This window comes from Bubalus kerabau, chromosome 4 (genome assembly GCF_029407905.1).
Source record: "Bubalus kerabau isolate K-KA32 ecotype Philippines breed swamp buffalo chromosome 4, PCC_UOA_SB_1v2, whole genome shotgun sequence".
Lineage (NCBI taxonomy): Eukaryota > Metazoa > Chordata > Mammalia > Artiodactyla > Bovidae > Bubalus > Bubalus kerabau.
This window is the reverse complement of record NC_073627.1, coordinates 75512824-75536778: the sequence shown is the minus strand read 5'-3', so window position 1 is coordinate 75536778 and position 23955 is coordinate 75512824. Positions and strand designations below refer to the sequence as shown.

The 23955-nt window shown below is 35.9% G+C and overlaps 1 protein-coding gene and 1 long non-coding RNA gene across 6 annotated transcripts in view; one reads left to right on the top strand and one right to left on the bottom strand.

Moving 5' to 3' along the window:
• The window catches only part of FZD3 (frizzled class receptor 3), a 96166-nt gene extending 78223 nt beyond the window's left edge, over positions 1-17943 (top strand). For 4 of the 5 annotated variants that reach the window (XM_055577759.1, XM_055577757.1, XM_055577758.1 and 1 more), the window contains 2 exons: positions 728-961; positions 7142-17943. In XM_055577759.1, the coding sequence (XP_055433734.1) occupies positions 728-961; positions 7142-7355 (448 nt within the window). In that variant the 3' untranslated portion in view covers positions 7356-17943. Of the gene's footprint in view, positions 1-727; positions 962-7116 lie in introns of all 5 variants that reach the window. The other variant, XM_055577760.1, reaches the window with a different exon arrangement.
• LOC129649844 (uncharacterized) lies at positions 906-23635 on the bottom strand. Its single transcript, XR_008713309.1, has 3 exons — positions 23572-23635; positions 3847-4025; positions 906-1039 (listed from the first exon to the last, which is right to left on the bottom strand). It is a non-coding gene; the product is annotated as an uncharacterized LOC129649844 (long non-coding RNA).
• Positions 23636-23955: the final 320 nt, after the last annotated feature.

The window sequence follows — 23955 nt, the reverse complement described above, 5'->3', positions numbered from 1 at the left end:
ATCAACGTAAACACCCATCTGCTTTTAGCCCTTTCATAGCAGTTAAAAACATTAGCTCTGGACATAATTCATCCCCTTAATTATTTTTTTCCTAAGCCTTTAGTATGTCTGGGACTTCATTGTATGTTTGCTCAAATTAATTTTTCATACATTTTGTTCTAGTTACGGTCATTCATGTTTTATTCAAGCACTAGACAACAGCTTCTGTCGTAAAATCAACTTGAAACCTAAAAACAACTGCTCTTACAAATTAAAAAAATGAGTCTATGCCATGATGAGGCCTCCACTACTTCTATAAACCATGCAAGAAAATAATATTTTTACTTTATAGTAGTACCTTTGCAATGTTTCAGTGACCTCGAGAATGATAAATTTCTTTAGCCGAAAGGGACTTTTTAAAAATGATGAAATTGTATGCCTTCATTTTATAGATGAGGGAAATTAAGAAAAGGGGATAGTGACTTGCCCAAGATTACATATTTATTGATAGAGTTGGAACTAAAATCCTGATTGCATTATTCTAAGACGAACCTCTTTCCATCATACCAGTTTAGGAGACAGATTGACACAGATTTTTGTTTTAGTCTCTCTTCTCTCAACAGTGTTGCCTTACATATGTCCTAAAGACATTGTTTGGAGAGCTTTTTTTCTGAAGAATAACAGCAGTCTGTCAAAGTATTGTTTTTGGTCTGTAGGGTTATCTTACACTTGGTATTTTGTTATCTAGGATAGTGAACGAGAGCCGACAGGTACTCCAGGAACCTGATTTTGCTCAGTCCCTCCTGAGGGATCCAAATACTCCTATCATAAGGAAATCAAGAGGAACTTCCACTCAAGGGACATCCACACATGCTTCTTCAACGCAGCTGGCCATGGTGGATGACCAGAGGAGCAAAGCAGGGAGTGTCCACAGCAAAGTGAGCAGCTACCACGGCAGCCTCCACAGGTCCCGGGATGGCAGGTGAGTTTTATCGGCAGCTTAGTTTATTTCATGTGCTGAGTTAGAGTCACATGGCATCTGAAGGAAGAGTAGCCAATTCTGAAACAGAAGTTGATCATGATTAACCTTTCTGAACTTTGCTAGGTTTAGTTGTCCCAGATTATGGTCAGACTTAATGCCAGAGGAGTTTAGACGCGATGCAGTGAGCAATGTGGAGTCATTGCTCATCAGAGAGAAGGCAGAGTAAAAGTGGTTATTTTAGTAAGATTAATTTAGCAAACAATTATGGAATACCTACTATGTCAGACATTGTGTGAGTCTCTGGGAATACAAAACTGATTTAGGTATGATCTTTGTTCTTAATAAGATCAAGAAAAATAGGGTAGTCAATATTTGTGTTGTAGTTGAAAGCATGGGGTCTAGAATAATAAGCCTCAGTTTCCTCATCTGTAAAATGGAAATAGTAATAATATCTGTCCCTTTAGCAATGTTGTAAAAAATAAATGAGGTAATATACCTAATTGCTCAGAACAGTGCCCATCTCAGTAAGTGCCTGTTATCAACTTTTATTATCAATATGATAAGGTAATAATTAAAGTAAAATGCAAATATAATGGTATAGTCCAGAGGTTGTCAGATTTTTCTATGAGGAGAAAAATAACTGATATAATAAATATTGTATTATAAATGAAATAACATATAAATAACTTTAGGCTTTGTGGGTCACATGGTCTTTGTTACCACCATTCATTTCTGCTGTTAATACCATGAAAGCAGCCATAGACAGTATGCAGTCAAAATAGGAGTGGCTGTGTTCCAGAAAAACTGTTTACAAAAATAGGAAGGGGCCTGATTTGACCAGCAGGCCACAGTTGGCAGCCCCTGTTTGGTAGCATGGACAAGGGGGTGATTAAATCTGGTGGGGAGGAGGTGGGAGAGAGCTTCACAGAGAATGTCTGAGAGTGGGCAGGATGTGCTTTCTTGTTATATTGGATGGTAGAGACACTAGAATTAGAAACCTCTTAGGAGCTCTGCAGTAATTCAGTTAAGAGATGATGGAGATTTATGAAAGAACAGTGACAGTGCCAAGAGAGTAATAGCTGATCTGAAAGATATTTAAAAAGGAGAAATGATAGGAGTTGGTGATGGATTGAAAGCAGTTGGAGAGAAGGAATGTGCCAAAAGAAACTTTTTTTAAGATTTCTAAGCTTGGGAAACTGAAAGAATGAAAATTATGATGCCTGAAATTCTCTGTTCTGTGTCTCCGTGGCTGTCCTGTATCCTTCCAGGCTCATTCCAGCCTTTCTTTCAGTCTTCCCTGTCCTTGTCACGTAGGATGTGATTGCTAGACGTACTCTCTTTTTAGACCTTCTTGTTGTCTTCTCAACTTGCTTTCTTTTGCCGTCTAACTTGGTCAGCTACTTAGGTTTTGAAAAGGAACAGCCTTTCTTTAACTTTGACATGTTTTGTATCTTGTATCCACTTCTTTTTATTTTCCTTGCCAGATTTTTGAAATATTTTGAATATTTCCTTTCTACCAATCCCATCCTTCATTCCTTGTATTTCTGGTCTTTTTCACCTTCTTACCCAACGTCTAACATAACCAATGACCTGTTTTTAAACCACCATCTAAGATCCTTTCTCTTTCCTGCCTTTTCCTTTCATTCAGCACTCCTAAGTGAAAAGTATTCTTCTAGGTGCTAGGAACATAGAGATGGAAGACAAAGGAGTAGTAGGTATGATAAAATCATACACAGTGTGCTTTGGGATTCCAGAGAAGAAAGCCTTTTAAGTCACTGTGGAAAGTCTTGTTCACAAACAAGGTGGTTCTGTAGTTTGACTAGGGTACAGAGGAGGCAGTTGGAAATCTCAGACAAGGAAACAGCACGTGCAGAGGCAAGGAGGACGAAAAGGCATTTAGGTAGCAGGGCCACCGTAGGAGATGAAACATGCTGAGGAGTTTGGGGGTTTTTCCCCAAGAGCAATGAGAAACTATTAAAAGACTTTGAGCATTGGGGTGATAAAATCAGATTTGTGTTTTAGGAAGATCACTTTGACAACAGCATAGGAGAAGAGGTTGTACGTAAGCCCAGTTGGGAAGTTTCTAGAGTAAAATTAGAGCTCTTAACTTAAAACACTCATAGAAAGAGAGGAAACCAGAGAATCTTTTAAGAATATCTGCCTCCATGAACTGCTAGCTCCAGTTGGCGCTAGTGGTAAAGAACCCACCTGCCAATGCAGGAGACATAAGAGACATGAGTTTGATCCCTGGGTTGAGAAGATTCCCTGGAAGAGGAAATGGCAATGCATTCTTGCCTGGAGAATCCCATGGACAGAGGAGCCTGTCATGGGGTCGCAGAGAATTGGACATGACTGACGTGATAGCATGGCTCCATGAACTGACTTTCAGCAGTATTTGATATTGGACATTATTAGCCTCATCCTTTTCAATAAGGAATGAGCAGTTATACTACAGCTCTTATGCATGTGGCATTCTGTGTATTAAGAGATATATAGAAGAAAACTTAAGTATAATTTCTGCTTTCCAGGAGGATAGAACCTTACAGGAAAGGTAGGACATATACATAATAACCAATTAAAAATAGTTCAAGCTAGCATATAATTAAAACAGTGAGTGTTAGAGTGTTAGTGTCAGTGTTATAGAACTTCAAATGATCACATTGGCCTCTCTGAAAGTATCTCAGCGGAGCAAATGGTAATACAAGTAATGAGTTCATATTGAGCAGAGAATTTCTGAAGGGAGTTAAATATAGGAGAATTTTAGTTTCTGTGATCTAAATGAAATTAAAGTTTAGGTAAGAAAGCTTATAATCTTTAATATAAGGTAGTGGTAATTAAAAAGCTCTGAGATGGAATTCCTTGAAGCTTAATAAAAAAGGACATACCAAGAACAAGATCACCAGTCATCGTCAGTTCAGTCTCTCAATCGTGTCCGACTTTTTACGACCCCATGGACTGTAGCATGCCAGGCTTCCCTGTCCATCACCACTCCCAGAGCTTGCTCAAACTCATGTCCATTGAGTAGGTGATGCCATCCAACCATCTCATCCTCTCTCGTCCCCTTCTAGGAGAAGAACATGACACAGTAATGAAAACAACACAATAAGAATAGCCTATCTCATGACAGGGTCCTGACCTACTCGACCAAGCAACTGCACGCGATTCAGAGAGGACAAGAATTAAAATACTCTTCGTTGTAAAAAAAAAAAAAAAGAAAAGAAAAGAATAGCCTAGCATGTGATTCAGAGAAAACGCTTCTAAACACATGAAGGTCTCTGTGAAAGTTTAGTGTCATGGAAACTAGGGGATAGCGTATAACCTCCTGTGATGGCCTTTCTTATCTCTCTGCTTAATTAAAATCACTCTCATCCTTTAAGTTCTGCTTAATTCCCATACCATGGCAGCTAATTAATTGCTTTTTAAACATTCTTTGAGTATGACCTATTTTCAGTACAGTTTTTTTTTCCTCAGCTAAGTTTGCAGTTTCTGGAGAATGTGAACTTGCTGACAGATATCTGTATATCCCTTGACAGTATCTAGCCCTGTGTTGTTCTTTAGTTGCTAAGTCATGTCCAACTCTTTGCGACCCCATGGACTGTATAGCCTGAGAGGCTCCTCTGTCTATGGGATTTCCCAGGCAAGAATACTGGAGTGGGTTGCCATTTCCTTCTCCAGAGAATCTTCCCAACCTGGGGATCGAACCCATGTCTCCTGCATTGGCAGGCAGATTTTTTATCACTGAGCTACAAGGGAGGAAACAAATAAATCTGTCAAACAACTTTAGAAATAATTTGGGCATGCCATCTCATGGATATTTCTTTCTGCATCAGTCAGTTTTTAAGTTTACACGTTAGCACTATATTTTGGCCATGGTTTTCTCATCATCTCATGTTATCTTGGCTGTGAGATTACACATATGCATACGTATCTGCTTCTCAGTACTCACTCTAGTCCAGATTCCTTGATGGATAATTACTGATCTCAGTGCTATGTAAAATAAAATAGACTTAGGTAAATATACCATACATATATATCGACTTCAAAGAATAATTGGTAGTTAGATGAGAAGATATAGAAAAGGAAATGGATGAGTAGCTGGGTGGAGTTTGAGAATAAGTGGTTAGTTTGGTAAGTGGGTGACATTTTACTGTGTAGTTGAGTCTTGATTATCCATGGGCAGGTGGTTCATATACTAGAATTTTGTGAATAACCATATATTTCACTTAAATAGACATAACTGAATTTTTTCTATGAAAAAGGTATTCTTTGAGTGTTATTCACTAAATTAAGCTTAAAGATTTAGGTTTCAGTTTTAGAAAATGTAATTCATATTTTTAATTACTTTGATATCATCATATTTTGCTTTTTTTATTTGCCATATTTACATGAATTAGATACTTATGAAGTCATCGAGAGGTGAAAGTTCTCCAAATTATCTAGCAAGTCATAGAAAAATTTTCAGTTTAGGGAAATAATCATTATGTAAAATAATTATTAACTAGAATAACATGCTTATTCTATTTTCATTATTTTAATTTGCAACATTGTAATTATTTAATCAAAACTTAAAAATCAAATTTAAAACCTTTATGTTCTGAATGTGAAGTCTTTTAATAAATAAAAATTAAATGCTCTTTTATCCATTAACTTGAGGAATTTAAAAAATATTCTAAAGGTAGTTTTTCATTCTTAAATTTTCTTTTCTGCTTTACTCAATCAGGAGAAGAAAGACATGCTTTCATTTTAAAAGGACTTAATTTTTAAACTTTGTGATCTAATGAAAACATTGTTTGATAAGCACTGCTATATAAGACTAGATCACTTCAGTAGTATATGAATAAGTCTTTAAAATCTTTAAATTTTACAAATGATTCATAATGAGTCATGAAATTTGTTATAATCATTAACTGAGGGGAATGATAAATTGGTATTTTCTGACATCCAGTAGGTCTTCACCTGTTCATGACTAGTTCTTTTGATGACTTTAAGAAAGGAAAAACCTGCTACCTCCTTTTTATTTTTAGAAATACTACTAAAATTTAATATTAATTATATTTGGTTGTTTTCTTTGATTGTTGTTATTCTAAATTAAATACTTTTTACAAAACTGTGTATAGTTATACGGGGGCTTTCCCAGTGGCTCAGTGGTTAATAATCCACCTGCAATGCAGGTGCCACGGGAAACACGGGTTCAGTCTCTGGGTCAAGAAGATCCACTGGAGGAGGGCATAGCAACACTCCAGTATTCTTGCTTAGAGAATCCCATGGACAGAGCAGCCTGGAGGGCTACAGTCCATAGGGTCACACAAAGAGCTGGACATGACTGAGTGACCTAGCACACACACACATATAGTATATATGACTGGGAGTTTTCTTAGCTCTAATGGGGACTCAGTGAATCAGAATTGCAACAAAAGAAAATTTTAACAGGTCTCCCTGCTGCCTTTCAAGATAAATAGAATGATGGAGAGGACAGTCTGTGATGAGCAATGGAGCCCAGTTGACACACTCAAAAGCTGCATCTTGAGGAAGGGATAAGGAGAGAATTTGCTTCTGAGGGAACATGGGTTACAAAGTGTTAGGAGGTTATTGTGTTTAAGTCGATGTAGCTTTTATGAACTAGCATCCTGACAGCCTCAAGCCCTAATGAAAAGTAAGACCATTTACATTTAATTGAGCTATTAACTGGGCTCTCTGGAAGGAAGCTGTCCACACTTAGCATCATCATTGCTTGCCAACTCCCTCACTTTTTTAAGGTTCCACTAATTTCCTCTAATTTCATATGCTCCCTTTTCCACTCCCAGGGTTGTAGTGAAATTGGAGTTTGCTGTACCATGACTATCACCATTCTTCTAGATTGCCTTGGACAATGCCATATTTCTTCTGTTCTTGTTCTTCCTCTCCTGGGACCCACCTCACAACCCAAAACTTATTTGAATGAGAAAAGTATCCTTACTTAGCGTAGTTCTAGATCAGTTGGCTCTGCTTAACTTCAGCTTCTGTCTCTTTTTGCAAGGCAGCTCTTAATTCTGAGCCTAATTAGTAGATTTTTTCTCCCTTTTGTTTGGCCACTTGAATAATTCAACAATGTAAATCATGAAATTATTTTGTAAATCAGTGTTATTTTCATGAAAAACTTTAGTGATATTTTCTAGTGTGTTCTGTTACCTCCCACATTAGGTACACTCCCTGCAGTTACAGAGGAATGGAGGAGAGACTACCTCATGGCAGCATGTCACGACTTACAGATCACTCCAGGCACAGTAGTTCCCATCGGCTCAATGAACAGTCACGACATAGCAGCATCAGAGATCTCAGTAATAATCCTATGACTCACATCACACATGGTACCAGCATGAATCGGGTTATTGAAGAAGATGGAACCAGTGCTTAAATTGTCCTGTCTAAGGTGGAAATTTTGTGCTGTTTAAAAAGCAGATTTTATTCTTTGCCTTTGCATGACTGATTGCTATAACTCAGTTATGATGCTTTCAGTCAGGTGCAGATTGTGTCCATTGAAAAGTAAATTTTTGCTTTTTATATTGCATCAAACTTGGAACCTCAAGGCATCCAAAATGCTAAGAATGATATCATCACATAAATAATTCTTATTTCTAGGTTATGAAGAAATAATTATTTGTCTGGTAAGCATTTTTATAAACCCACTTGTTTTATATTTGGAAAAATCCTAAAATGTATGATGACTGCTTTATAGTGAACTTTCATATAATATCAACTGGTTGTGATGTAACATTCTGGTAGTTCTATTAATAAAACAAAATTTCAGAATTAAAGAAATTTTCTATGCAAGGTTTATTTCTCAGATGAATAGTAGGACTTTGTAGTTTTCTTTCCACTAAGTGAAAAAGAACTGTGTTTTTAAACTATAGGAGAATTTGATAAATCAGCAAGGGAATTTTAGCTAATAGAATATAAAGTCAACTGAAGAATCTGATTAGTCTACTGAAGACTCTTTTGAAATTCTGTCAAAATAGTCTTTATCCAGAGAAATACAGGAGTAGGATTAGCAACAAAGTAAAAGCGGAGATGGGCATTTTTTTCTCAGTAATTGTGCTGTTTTTATTACTTTTGTAAATATTACTTTTACTGGCTGTGTTTTTATATTGATAACTTATCCATATGCATGATGGAAAATTTTTACTTTTAGCCATTTTTTCCCCATGTAGTAGTATTGATTTGTAGAGAACTTCATGTTCAGATATGTTCTATGGGAGCATGTAATAAGATAAGCATCACACACTGTAAACCTTTTTGTAGTAACCATAGTTACAAAACAGCAAAGTGTTTCCTCTGTATCTGTTATTGTGTTTTTTGCAGTGAAATGTAATCTTGCCAAAGCCGCCAGATGTTGGTATCCAGGCCCCTCCTATCAGTGGACTTGTTCGCACTCGCATTGCCCAGTAGCCAGTAAGCTACAGCTTTTGCCCCACACCTTTATCTTCAGGTTCTGGGTCATTCTTGTTTACAGCTGAAATATATATATAACCCGAGTCCACAGTGGTGATTAATTTGGGATATTTGAAATTCATTTGTAGCTTAATGAAGCATGATTAGTCCTGCTGTGAAGTATCTTTTAATTTTAAAAATATCAACTCAAAAATCTTTGACATTTTGTCTTGTAATATTTAAATAACTTATAGTAAAAATTTTAAACTTTATTAGGCATGATAATGATCGGAAGGGAAAGAAAAATTCTGGAAAGTGCTGGATGTGTTATATAGACAAGCATATTTAAACAAGCCATCCTCAACCCTGACTACAGATAAGAATCACTCGGGCAATGCCCAACACCTTCCTCTCATTGAGATGAGGACTGGTAGTTTTATAAAAAGCTTCCCCAGTGATTCTAATCTGCTGCAGGCCTGACTGCAGGCTGTTTGAAACTAACTTGCTCCTGCTGATAATGTGATGGCATCATATTATATCGTGTGGAAACCTAGCTGCACTCAATGTTAGGCTTTTATATCTATTACCCGATTGATTACAACTGGAATTATGGACCCCACTCCTAAAAATTAGTACTCAGTAAGTCAAAGGTGATGGTAGGACTTTAAAAATCTGTCATCATAAAAATATTAATATCATAGGTGATTCTTATACAGATATCCAAGAATCAGACTTTAAAAAATATTCTAGACTCCGGAGAGGTCTGGCTTTGCCATGTGCTAGTTTTTGACCTTTTACAAGTTAATTTCTCTGAGCCTCAGTTCCCTTGTTTTTGAATGAAGATAGAAAATAAATACCTACCTCACAAAGTTGTCAATAGGTATCAGACGAAAAATCATATGAAAGCTGAAAGCTCTGAAAACTTTAGTGTATGAACTAGAAGGGATTAAGATTACTGAGGACTTAAGATATTTGTTTGAGGGCTACCATAGTACAGGCTTTGATATGTGTTTGAATTCATGTGGACTTTTTCCTCTCCTTCTTTAAAACAAAATGTACCAAGAAATTTGGGGTTGGAAAAGCTTTCATCAGGCACAGAAGTCAGTTTTCTGATAATAATTTGTTTGCCTGTCATGTTTTTTTCTTTCAAAGTACACATTTCTTAATATTTATTACTAATTCTTCATGAGATATTTGAATATTTGGCTCAAATGCTTTACTTTTTCCTCCATCTTCATTGTCTTTTTCCTTGAAACTGGAGTTAATACTCAGGACAAGCAGAGTCTGAATTCCCTCACATCTGACAGTAGACCTTTACTCTGAAGATCAAATTGGTAACAACCCATTTATAAATAAATCAGTAGTTCATGAGGCTTTTGTCTGAGAATTTCTCCTGAGAACAGCATGAAAGACCAAAACAAACATTCAGACACAAAAATAAGTTAACATAGAAGGTACCAGTTTGAGCTCAAAGATGCTGTCGTTCATTGCCATCTGCATTATATCATCAATTGCCAAAATGTTAATTGGTTTCTTTGTGGGCCAAGTATAGACAGTTAAGTGAACATCAATATGAAAAGCTTAACCCTGTGCTTCCTGATTTTTAAATATTCATTTGTATCTTCTCTATTAAACTGTTGATATATTTGTAAATGCTTTATTGGCCTTTCAGTTACTTTCACTATCTTAGTTTTGCTTCACAGAATTTACTTAATATTGTTAATCTGTCATTTTAAATAACAGTATTTAGTTTGGGTTGTGTTATTTATCAAACTAGTGCTCCGAATTAAGACTTTTTTCATTAAAGAGACAATTGAAGAACTATAGCAAAATAACAGTTTCAAGTCTCAACTAGCTTAAAACAACTTGAACAAGTCCGGACAGCTTTCTTACCATATGTTTAATTTGTGTTGTGATTGGCAGATGATAATGTTTAGTATTTTATTTGTTCAGTTGACAACTGATAAAATAATAGTTCTCTCTAAAATGTTAACATATAACCAAAAAGTTTTCGAAAAGTACTCTGATATCAGCAATATTGTATTGAATTTTTTCAGTGATTAAAGCAAACAATTCAAAACAATATTAAGCTCGAAACAATAATTAGTTTCAAAGAACAGTTAATAACTCAGCAACTAGAAGAGGGCATGGTAGGTTTTCAATTAAAGTATTTAAATAAATGAATGTTATGCAACTCACTTTAGTCATGATAGTCTCAGTTCAAAGAAATTTGAAGAGTCTAAATTTGAGCTAAGTGAAATGAGCCTCTGCTTTACCGGAATAATATGTGGCAAGTAATAATCAATGAGGGATTTCCCTGGTGGCTCAGATGGTAAAGTGTCTGTCTACAATGCGGGAGACCCGGGTTCGATCCCTGGGTTGGGAAGATCCCCTGGAGAAGGAAATGGCAATCCACTCCAGTACTATTGCCTGGAAAATCCCATGGACCGAGTAGCCTGGTAGGCAACAGTCCATGGGGTTGCAAAAAGTCCGACACGACTGAGCGACATGGCTATATAATAATCAATGAATTGTACCAAATAAAGTTTATTTCTTCTAGAGTAACAGTGCATATTACTATGTTAATTAAATATATATACAAACTTATGCTAACACTTTATATTAATTTTAGAAGATGAACAGCAGTTTTTAGAAGTAAGTAGGTTCTTGTTGGTTTAATGTGAAATTAGATCTTTGTATACTAGTTGGGTGAATGAATATTCAAGTAAACCTTTATTAATGATGATTTTCTTTTTCTAAAACTGTTTCTTGGAGCAGATTTAAGAAAATTCTAAGAATCTCTTCAATTGAGGAAAATTAACTACATTTTAACCTACCTCATTAGTTTCTTTGTGATAATAGCTGGAAATAACTGAAGTTGTAACTTTATTGGTGTAGACTATATCCCCATGAAATAAAAGGAACTACTTAAAACTGTTTGATAAAATAGTGGATCATTGGCTGGAGCTTAGAAAATGTTAACATACCAAATTTTCACTATGATGATATTTATATTGCTTTTGACATGCCAAAGGTATGTTTATATATTATCATACTTGGGTGACTAACATAGTCTAGTGTAATGAAAATTGCCCTGGGCTTGGAATTCAGAAGACCCATAATAATGATGTAAACTGAACAGGTCATTTAATTTCTCTTTGTCTCAATTTCTTTGATGTAAAATGAGGATAAGGTAATTTGGAGCTTTGAGACCTGCTTTACAGGACATTGTGAGGATCAAATGAGCTAACAAGAATTATAGTGCTCTTTAAAAAACACTGATAGTATTTGTTTTTGTTAGAATTTGGGGGTTACAGAAAGCAAGCATAGTGGTATTGAGCAGTAAAAACAGAACAGGCGGTTAGGCCAGTATTCATTTGACACAGTCTTCAAATCAGCAGTCCAATTGACCCTTTAAAAATGAGATTCTTTTTCGAGAACGACTGTGCCCTTAGATTGTATTGGCCCTTTATTAAATGTTATACCAGAATATGCTCTGAAAATTTATATGGTTGAATTTATAGGTCACTTTCAACAGAAATTTGGGGATATCCATTATATGTCTGCTTTGATATGGAATGATGTAACTACATTAGTTTGGCAAGAAAAATATAAAGAGAAGTGTAGGCCCTGTTACTTTTTTTCCTTTGAGGTCTTTCATATGCCTAATTACTTCCAATTAGGAACACTTCTTTTTTATTAGTGATTACTGTAACTTTTTGGTTTTCATCATGGCAAAACTTTAAATTTTAGGTGATACTATTATATTTGTATATGTAATTTTTTAACCTGCATAAAGTAAGGGTTTTTCCATTCTTTTCCACACATAAACACACAAAAGGGCATTTTCATAGAACCTAGATGTACAAAGGAACTCACGATTCTTTTAAACTATTTTTATGCCTTTTTACAACTGAGTAGGGAAAGGTGTTCATGTTTAATTCAGCTATGTTTCTTAGTAGCTGTATGATTTTATACATTATTCTTGTGTCATTTTTATGTTTTTTATGAAAAAATTATGTTGACATCTCTTCATACTTTAATTCACTTCAATTCTGTTTTGCTCCAATGGTATGATTTTTGAGAAAGGAGTGGGAAAACTAAGCAACCTTTACCTGCCATCTTATTGTAATTACTCTCCTGGATTTTTTCCTAATTTAAATTCTATACTTCCTTAATAGCCAAATTGATAGGATTATAATAATTTCTCTCAAGATCTGAAGTCTTCTGGGAAAGAGAATATTAAGGTTTATCCAGAACCAGCCATTTTTGTAGACATTCCTATTTGGTTGATTTATAAAGATTTAATACAGTAAGTTAATAAGCATATTTCTTATTCTGTGATCTCTAATTAGAAAGTAACATTTTTGTTGCCATAAAGATAAAAAAAAGTAAATTTTCACTTACATTTTAGTCAAATCCCATGCCAGTACAACATTACCTCCTATAAAAGAGAGTAGTTTAGTCTACTTAAATGTATTAAGAATGGTTTCCTTCAGAATTTTTTTTGTTTTTAATAATCACTTTTCTCAGGAAATCTGTTATGTCCTTTCTTGGACATTTTCACTGGTGTGATAGCATTGTTTATAATTCTTTTTTATCATTTCATTGGTCACTGTCAGCAGTTTTCCCTGATCAAGAGAAGCAAGTATTTACCTTAGAGTAATTCAGATCTTGAAAATTCAGTGTTTTGTTATTTTCATAATTATTGTTCATTAATAACATTAATTTTTATAAGTGATTTTTTCAAGCTTTTTATCATATTTCCTGCAGTACGGTGAGCTGTATTTTTATTATAGCCCTGGGGTTTTTGTTACATAAGTCAGCTTGTTTGTATTGCTAACTTGCAAATATTACTTTAATTGTGTTGACATGCTATTGACATAAAAGAAAGAACTTTGGAGCTTAATAGTTTTTTTTTCTAAATTGGCAGATTTTTGAATGCTTAGTAAAAATACATTATGTTAGTTTTTAAATCTGACAGAACTTTGTGTCAGAGGTCTGATTTGTAGTGTTGCATCTGTTTTCAATGAGCTGTGGAACTTTGCAATTTTATCTCTTGGGACCTCAGTTTAACCACCTGTAAATGAAAGAAAAAGGGGATTAGACCAGGTCGTGTCTCAGATTCCACCTGTCTCTGGTTTGGTTATCCCTTGACTATTTTATAATCATTATCTTATTCTTGTTATTCCTCCCATGAACTCTATATACTAGATCAGCCTGCAATGTTAATGCAAGTTGCACTTAAATTGATAGGATTCAGCTATGTTGCTGATTTTGTTTTTGTTTTCTTGATTTTAGGTAATTTTAAAGGAGGAAAAAATTATATTACAGATTGTAAAAGTTAAAAAAAAGGTTACAAATAATCGACATGACCTCTTTTCCTCCCAAGGGAAAAATCTCCTAAGGAACCAATATAAGCACCTTAAAACTGATGTACAGAAAAAATAACATCTAAAATTTTGTGGTCTTTGTTCTCTTAAATATGAGCATAGCTACTTAGGCTAAACTTTTAAACAAAATGTATTAAGGTAAAATTAGTAAACAAAGCATATAACAGTTATATGGCCCATATAACTAATTAAAAAGCTATTAGGTTTGCTGAGATGAAAATATTTATAAAATATAAAAATAATTGAGGACTGGATTGAAATTTGTCTGTTCAGTAATTACCCGTAAGCTGAAACCTTAGATTCTTTGCATAACTACAGTTGCCAGATTGCCACGAGCAAGTGAATGTCCTGCTTTAAAATATCCTTAGAGATAAATGTGGTTTCTTTGTTTATTTTTTTCAGCTCTGCAGAAGATGTTTCTGTAAAGCCTCCTTCTGTAATAAAATGTAGAGATTCTATTACTTCCGTCTCTCCACAGAGTTCTCTTGTAGATTTATTGATAATTACATTGTCTGAGAACCAGGCCATAGAGGTTCCTGTTACACTTAAAGATCATTGTCTTTGTTCTAATTGTCTTCCTTAACTCCTATCAATCTCTTGAACCCTTGGTCTGTAAATTTACAATCTCGGTACTGGGTTTGGTGTCTGGTGGGTAGAAAAGAAAAATGGAAATTGATACAGGAAGGTGCACTGGTTTCTGATGTAATTTGTTTGGCTGTACTTGATTCCTTGTCTTTGGTCAGTTCACTGGTTCAGGCAGCTCTCCTGACATCCCAAAGTTCAATTAGATGCCCAGCGTCTCTCATTCACACATTGCTATATTACAGTGTTATATTAACCACCTGTTAAGAACTACCACCGCAACTTTCTTTTCAGTTCTCTGACTCTGTGTGTTTTGCTATTATATTTGTTAAACCTTGAGTCTGAGGTCTAAACATTTCATTGAGTACTTTCTGGGTTTTGATAATGGAATATTCTATAAGGTAAAACAGATAATCCTAGGGTGGTTTAATTTATATTTATCCATCCACCATTTTTCTGTTTTTCTAACTGACCCCTCCTCAGTTTTGAAAAATAAGTTTATAAATATCTTCCATCTCTCCTTTAGCCCTGCCTCAGATAATTTTTCTTTGAACTACTCTTGTTGGCAGAAAGGTTTAATATGAAATAATTCTGTGTTTCTAAGACAAGATCAACACAGTAGTTCTTTACATTGAGCTGAGGTGAACATGTGTTTGAAATTGTTGCAGTTTCTTTATATGTGAACTTAAAATTAATTTTTTTAATCATGAAAAGGACTCTCTGATTTGAAAACATTAGTTTGGAAGTTCTCTTGTTATCAGGTGCTATTTCTACCTTAGCTGTGAATTATCATAATAAATCTGAATTCTTTATCATTCATCTTTTTAAAAAAGTTAATGCCTCTAGAATGATCCCATTTCACAAAAATTTTTTTTTCCACAAATCTTTAATACCAACTTCAAACAACTTTTCTGCTTTTATTTTCAAACACCAGACTCTGTTTTTAAGTTTTATTTTTTCATTGAAGTTTAAACATATTACATATGTGAAGGAGTGACTGCAGTTTAAACATTTACTTTGGCATGATAAAGAGAGCTACACCATCCATAATCGCTTTCTCCCATTACCAGAAAGAAAAATTCGTTTGACACTTAAAAGCTGTTAAATTGTCTTATTTTTATTTGAAGGAGCTATGGAAGCTGTTTCTTCTCATTTAAACTTTTTAAGAAAATGCCAACTTTGCTGTATTTTAATCTGATAGTGAATTGGGATTATTTATATAAGTATATATGTCTGCAGTTTATAATAGTGAAGTGAAAAGTGAAGTCTCTCAGTCGTGTCCAACTCTTTGCGACCCCATGGACGGTAGCCCACCAGGCTCCTCCATCCATGGAATTTTCTAGGCAAGAAAATTCTGGAGTGGGTTGCCATTTCCTTCTCCAGGGGATCTTCCCATCCCAGGGATCGAACCCAGGTCTCCTGCATTGCGTGCAGACGCTTTACTGTCTGAGCCACCAGGGAATCCCACAGTTTATCATAGTTAATAGTTATTTCACTTTCTGTAATATACGATACCTGAAGCTCACATTTATTTAATGTGAGTGGGTGTTGGGTTTTTTTTTGAGCCCCTTTTTTTGTTTTGTCTTTTATTTTCTTAGTGTTGTACATTATTATATATGTTAGGTTATCATGGTCATCTCAGTAGAAAGCTCTTGAGTAGATGGTTTGTTTTTGAGAATCAGCCCAAGGAGATTCATATTACGTGGCCATAGCTGGGTAATATTATTCTGAGCTATGTGAAGTTGCTGGTTTTGTTGATCAAATGTTAGCAGTTTCATAATACATATTCAAGAAACAACCAAACAAAAGATCTTTTCGAAGAGCTATTTCAACTTCCCAATTCAACTCTTTTAACCGACCTACCAGAGGCTTTATAAAGATTCAAACTGCAGATAACCAGAGGCCTATCAAGAAAATTCTGCTTTGTTTTGCTGTTAAATTGCCCAGTTTTCAAAGGTATTTTTAATCAAAATGACTTCAGTAATTGAAGCAAATATCTTTTGGGAATGCTTAAGTTATAGTAAGTTTTTTCATTAAATCTGTGTATAGTTTTTCAGCTTTCATTCACTGAGATATTGTCATATATCAAAGGATTAGTCTGTAAATATCATTTGAAGGCAAAATAACTACCCCCTGCCAATATCTAATATGGACTCAATTTTGCCAGCTATAGAATTTTGTCTTCTTAGTATGCATTCTAAAATAATAATATTATGTTATGTAGCCAATAGATTTGCCTAAACATGCCATTTTAAAGATTTTCTTTATACCTGTGTTTCAAGTTATAAGAATTAAAATGTATGAGTATAAAAAAGGATATAAAAATGAGAAGCTCCTACATAGGAAATCCCCAATTTTAAATAGAACTGTGTTTTGAAAGATTGTGGATTGGGTTGTTCCAAAGTCAGACTACATCTCCTCGTATATATAATATTATAAATAATAAGGGTAGCAGATAACCAAAAAGAGCTGACCTAACACTCTCCAAAATTAACCTAGGGGTCTTGGTTTGGAATAAAGTGTTCGTGACTATAGCCCTTTCACCTGTTTTAAAAAAACAAATCATTGTTATTAGCACAGATGACTATCAATTAGTAGAATAAATATTTAGCTTTTAAACAAAAGTGGAAATGGTTCAATCAGTGTTGCTGAAACTATTTTGAGACAAGAGATTTCATTTAGGTGACTTAAGTTGGGAATCTGTTCCTCTTTCGAAGAGCCTATGTGATGACTGAAAGTGCTGTGTGTTTTCAGTGACCTTGAGGAAGGGAGCCAGTCATTTCTTCTTAAGGGTTGTAAGAAGTAGGGGCCTTGCTGATCTCATGCTTTTCAGTTCAAAAACTGTGTCCAGAACATCTTAGATCTCCTTCACCCACAGTGTTCAAAGGCTGTCTGTATTTCAGGCTCAGTCTACCCTACCTTCAGCTGAGCCTGTCTTCCAGCTCTGCTCCCTCATACTAAATTTACAGGTGGGCATTCTCCATTCTTGTTTTTTTTGTTTGTTTTTTTTTTTAAGTCTTTACTCATTTTACTGTTATGAGAAATGACCACCACCTTCTCCTTTTCTCAAGAAATATAAAGGTAGAAGAGATATTCCTTTTCCGTTATTTTTAAAAGCTTTTGTTTTTGAACTGCTGGCACTTGGCAGTTTAGTTTTTAGACCTGAATCTGAATTAAGTTGATGGAGGTGATCCTAAAATTGATCTAAAGTTTTAATCTTGCTTTATCATATAAGCATCTGGTTGGAAACTGTGCTGATGAAGATTTGTATTTTGTGGCATTGGTTCTTCATGTTTCTTTTTTATGTATTTAAAATCGATTATTAATTTCCAAACGAGTGGAGAATTTACCGTTGTTGAGCTATGTAGAGGGCAAGTGTGCTTGATTAGAGCATGAACTGTACTTTCACATTAGCTGATGTGCTTTGCACTCTGCTCTTGTAGATTTATTTTGTTTACAGTAGACTGATTTCAAGTTTTTGTAAATGTTTTTTACTTAGCACTTTAACTGTGAGTGTACAAACTGATTTTAAATGTAGTGGTTGTATATTTTGGTTATAAATTGGAAATTTGTAATAAAAATTAAATGATTTGTTCTCTATTTTGTCATCAGTACCTGATTGAGTGTAATTTTCTACATCATCTATACTGCTATTTTTAAATTATGTTTCATATTTTATGTGTTTCTAATTACTAATTTTTTCATTCACAATAGCATAGACTCCACAGTAATCTGGAATATAGATACATCATTCTGTATCATATCTCTGGAATATAGATACATCGTTCTGAATGCTATCCTATCTCTATTCATTATTATATCCCCATGCATACCACTACCAGGTACATAACAGGAGAAAAAGGTGAATGCATTCAAGTACCTATATCAATTTCCCCAATAGGAAGTCCTACCCATGTAAGCAAATGAGTTTTTTTTTTTTTTTTTTTTCCATACACAGGACAGCCCATTAAGACTTAAACTGGTACTAGAGTGTTTTTTGCCGAGATCATGCATTCTTTAGTTGGAAGGGACCGTAGAAATCATAAGGTTCAACTTCCAACCCAGTACCAACATCCTCCAAAACCAGCTTTTATAAGCCTCTGCTTGAATGATTTCAGTAAAAGGAAGCTTACTACTCTAAGGCCTTCCATTCCATTTTGAAGTCAGCCGACAACCAAAATGAGCAAAGTGAGCAAGGAAATTAACACTCTCCTAAAGTCTTCATAAAGGAGCTGCTGGCATCTTCATTTCAGCCCCGTGAGACCCATGTCAGACTTCTAACTTACAGAAGGTGATAAGTTGCTTAAGTGTTGCTTAAGCCCATAAATTCAGGGTAATTTATTAGAGCAGCAGTAGAAAACTAAAATATTCAGCCTCACACTTGCACATCTGCAAAGCGTGGGCAATGAACAAGCGAGGAGTGGAAAATGGGCCAAGGAATCCATTAAAGACCAGAAACATTGCACAGAACTGGCCTGTTGCCATGAAACAGACTGTTGAGGTGGCTTGGAGAAGTTGGAGGTACTGAGATTAATAAGAGCAATCAGTCTCTGGTGCCCTTCTTCCAATATTATCCTTCAGGTTTTTTTCACCATTATTGTCTAGTTTTCTTTTTATTCCCACTTCTTTATCTTCTCCTCCATCGTACTTTCCTCCTTTTTAAAACAATGCTCTTTATTTTTCTCTGCTTATCAAGTGTATGTTTTTATCAACCTCACACTCCCACTAGCATACCCACCCAATTTGTTGGAAGGAGATAAGGAGCAGAATATGAGAGGAGCCTTGAGAGAAGGTTGAGATTTTCCAGCATGCCAAGACTTAAAAAGGTAAGGAACTTAGCTTTACTGCCTGGTCTCTGAGTACTCCAGTGCAGCACATGAATTCACAAATGAGGGTTATATACAAATCCATTTATTAGAAAAAAAATCAAAACTAAGCAGGCACTCAAAAGTATTTTGAAAAGAATAAAAGATTTTTGCTAAGGTACTGATTAGTGACTGTCTTCTATTTTGCTGCTGAAAAATTGTGTTGAGCCCTTTTCACTACCTGTTAGCTCAAAATTAAGGCCGCCTTGAGGAGCCAAGGGAAGGTTTTCATCAACTTCAAGTAACATTAGATGAGCTGCTGAACAATAGTAAATACAATAGAAGCATCTACATACTTAAGTGAATCAATGAAGCATGTACATTTTTATTTTAAGAATGTTTGGTGCCAGATTTTTTAGGAAAGTGTTTGCTGAGTATGATGACTAAGATCCATGCAGTAATATCTATGTACAAGCTTCTGATTGCCCACATGTCCTGCTGGCTACAAGGGCAGAAAGGACATTGTTCTCTGGCAACAGATTGGGCTTTGGTGGAGCCAGTTTAAGGGCACTATTGGTAATAATCCCAAGGGCACAGGTATTACCTCAGTCATCAATTCAATAGATTCCAAATGAACCCTTAGCACAAAGACAAGGAGAGAAGTCTCTTTCATTTCCAATGTGATGATAAGCATTTCTGAAAATTCCAAAATTGTGTGGGCCATATGACTGTCAGAAATTGGCTTGTTTCTAGAGCCATGGCAGCAGCACTAAAATTGATGAGCAAATACAGAGGAGAACAAAGTCATTTAACCTGAAAGTCCTTTTCTTCCTCTCTTCTGTCCTAATCATTGTTAGGAATACTTTTGCAGAAGCATGACATATTTAATTAGAGGCTTGTTTTTGTTGTCACAGTTTTAGTTGTTTTTCCAGAACCAAAGGTTATGTTCATATTGTTTTTCTTGTCTGTTGATGAAAGTAATTTTAGAAAATGATTTTTCAAGTCTCTGTGACTGTTCATTAGCATTCATTCATTTATTCAGCAATCATACATTTGTTTACCTACTCCTTATCAGGTAGTGAATAAGACCCTAGAAATTCAAAGAAGAAAATGTCATGATTTATATTCCTGCAAAATCCACACTCTAGTAAGGAGATAAGCTTGTAGACACCTGAGTACTATAATGGTGGTGTGTTCAGAGTGTTATTTGAGCACAAATGTGGAAGTAGTTACTTCTGCCATGAAGACTGGGTGTTCAGAGAACTATTAGAATATGAAAGATCCAATCGATAGAAATTTATTAATCACCTAATAATTGCTGGGGTTATGGTAGGGAACAAATAGACAGTTGTCCTGTTGTAGTTCTATAGTTGAAATTTTGAGTCTAAAGAGAGGAAGCAGACAATAAGTAAAGACAATAACAGATTAGTTTCAGATAGTAATAAGTTATGAGATACAACTAAGCATCCTGTAGGGAAAGGCTTAAGGGTCTTGGTTAAACAATACAGATTTTATTCAAAGTGCAAAGGTGTGCCATTGAAGCATTTTAATTAAGGGGTTAACATGACTAATTTTCCTTTTTAAAAAATTATTCTGCTGGCTCTATGAAAATGGATTATGAAAATCAAGAATGCACACAGAGAAACCAATAAAAAAGCAGTTGCATTAGTACAGGTGAGAGATAATAATGACTAGGACTCAGGTGGCAGTTGTAGAGATGGACAGGAAAGGGAAAATTCTGGATGCCTTAAAAGTAGAGTCAGTACCACACACTTAGAAAATGAACTCATGGTTGCCAGAAGGAAGGGGTAGTTAAGGACTTTGGGAATGTCATGCACACACTGCTATATTTTAAATGGATAACCAACAGGGACCTACTGTATACAGCATGGAACTCTGCTCAATGTTATGTACTGGTCTGGATGGGAGGGGGTTGGGGGGAGGATGGATACATGTATATGTATGACTGAGTCCCTTCATTGTTCACTTGAAACTATCACAACATTGTTAATTGTCTATATCCCAATAAAAAATGCTTTTGGTGTTAAGAATAAATAAAATTTTATAAATAAATCAAGATAAAAGTAGAATCAGTAAGCTTGACATACTGGATGTGATAGTGACAGGAAGGGGGTGAATGAAAGATGACTCCTAGGTCTTTGGTTAGAGCGGCAAGGTGGAGTCAGGGCCATTTGCTGTGGTGGAGAAAACTGGAGGAAGAATAGACGCTGGAGGGGAAAACCAAGAGTTCTGTTTTGGACAGGTTTAAAGTGACCGTTACCCAAGTGAAGATGCCAAGTAAGCAGCTGGATATAAGCCTAGAGCTCAGTTCAAGATTTTGGCCTGAGACCTAAATGTGAGAATCATCGAGATGTAGGTAGGATATAAAGCCATCAGGTTATAGGAGATCACCTTGGGAAGACTGGATAGAGAGAAGGTGTATAGAAGACAAAAGGTCAGGAAAGGAGACTAAGAAGGAGAGACCAGTGATACAGGAATATCCAGGGAATGTGTTGAAGAAGCAGGAAAGAAATGCTGTATAAAGGAAGGAGTCCTTAAAGCCAGTCAAATGATGCTTAAAGGTCAAATAAGATGATGACTAAGGAGGACCATTTGATTGGACAACGTGGAGGATACTGAAAAGAACAACTTAAGGGGAATTCCCAGGCCATCCAGTGGTTGGGGCTCCATGTTTTCACTGCCAGGGGCCCAGTTTCAATTCCTGGTCAAGGGACTAACGTGGTGTGGCAAAAACAAAAAACCACCACCACCAACAACAACAAATGGAGTGGGAGGGGAGGCAGCCTGGAGTGGACTGGAGAGAGAATTGGGAACTTGCATTTTTAGCAGTTGGAAGATTAGATATTTTCAATGACCCTCCCAATGTAAACAGTCAAAAATCATCTTTGTGATTGTATTGCTAAACTGACATGATCAAAAACAGGGAAAGCAAAAACACTGGTGATAAGGTAGCACCAACACCAGCTTCTCTTGAGTTTTTTGCCAAACCCTAGAGACGGTACCATATTTGGGGGTCAAGAAATTAAGCTTAAGAAATTAAGCTCCAATATCAATTGGAGACTGTGATAAATCTCTTTAGAAAGGTGGGACTTCAATGGGTTATACCTTCAATGTAAAGGAGATGGAAAAAAAGGAAGTCACACGGAACGAGATACCAAAGAAATCTGAATCCGAGTTTAGCACTGGTTGGCAGAAGTATGGTGGAATTTCCCCCTGAGAACGTGTAATGGCCCTGACAATACATTTTTTGGTCCAAATATATGCTGAATGTGACCTGAACCTTAAGCCAAGAATATAACTCAAAGTGTCCTGAATTGCTTGTTACTCCAGGCAGCTGTCAGAAGCAAATGCACATCTTTGGAGGAAAGCAGTCTAATGTTGGGAAAGACTGGGGGCAGGAGAAGGGAGCGACAGAGGATGAGATGGTTGGAGGGCATGGACATGAACTTGAGCAAACTCCAAGAGATGGTGAAGGACAGGGAAGCCTGGCGTGCTGCAGTCTGTGGGGTTGAAAAGAGTCGGACATAACTTAGTGACTGAGTAACAACAACGTTAATTTACGTGCCAAAGAATTTCCACAGAGAAATTTCCAAGGGAAAGGAGCAGATCATAGTCAAAGCTAGCCACATACACACTAAAGAACAAGACATCAGGAGTGAGAGTCTATTCTCCAAAGACTGAAGATTTTTAGAGTTAGCACACAATATAAAATAACAATTTAACATGTTTAAAGAAATCAAAGAAGGTATTAGATGTATAACACGATACTGTGAAAAATCACTATCCAGGTTTGAAAAAAAGAGGCCTAGCTGAATGTCTAGATATGAATGTTTTAGTAACTGAAATAAGCAACAGATTAAACACAACCGATGAGAGACTACTGAACTGAAATACGCATGTTCAGTTGTTCAGTCAAGTCCGACTCTTTGCAATGCTATGGACTGTAGCCCACCAGGCTCCTCTGTCCATGGAGAAATTTATGTGGTGATTTTTAAAAACATATTTTTTTGGCTATGCATGTGGGATCTTAGTTCCCCAACCAAGGGTGGAACCTCTGCCTCCTGCAGTGTAAGTGTGGATTCTTAACCACTGGACTGCCAAGGAAGCCCTGTGTAGTGGTTTTTAAGTGTTTAGAATTCGTTGACATTCTCCTCTTCAGGAGGTGGAGCTTCATTCTCCTTCCCTTAAGCATAGATCAGCCTTCTTCATTTGCTTCTAACAAACTGAATAATGTGGAACTGAAGGTGTGTGATTCAGGGCCTGGGTCATAAAGGATGCTGTGGCTTCCTCCTGCTGCTTCCTTCTCTCATACCTCAGCTTGGGGAAGCCAGCTGGTCTGTCCAGAGACTATTCAGGCAGCCCTGGGAGAGGCCCCTGTGGGGAGGAATGGAAGTGAGCCAACCTGGAAGCAACTTTCTCTCCAGCCCTGGTCCTGCCCTCCGTTGATGACAGCCCCAGGGTCACTTGACCTTCACCTTGTGAAAGACACTGAGCCAAAACCACCCAACTAAGTCATTCCTGGATTCCTGTCCCCCAGAAACTGTGTGAAGTAATACATGTTTGCTGCTTTCGGCAGCTAGGTTTGTGGGTAGTGTATTATACAGCAATAAATAAGTAATACAAGATTAATTTGAAGAAATTAGCCTAAAGGCAGCACAGGGATAGAAAGCGATAGAAAACATGAAATGAGATTAATCAACATTCCAGAAAGAATAATGGAAACAAAGAAATATTTGAAGTATTAATTGCTAGGAAATCTTTAGAATTGTTGAAAGACAATAATCAT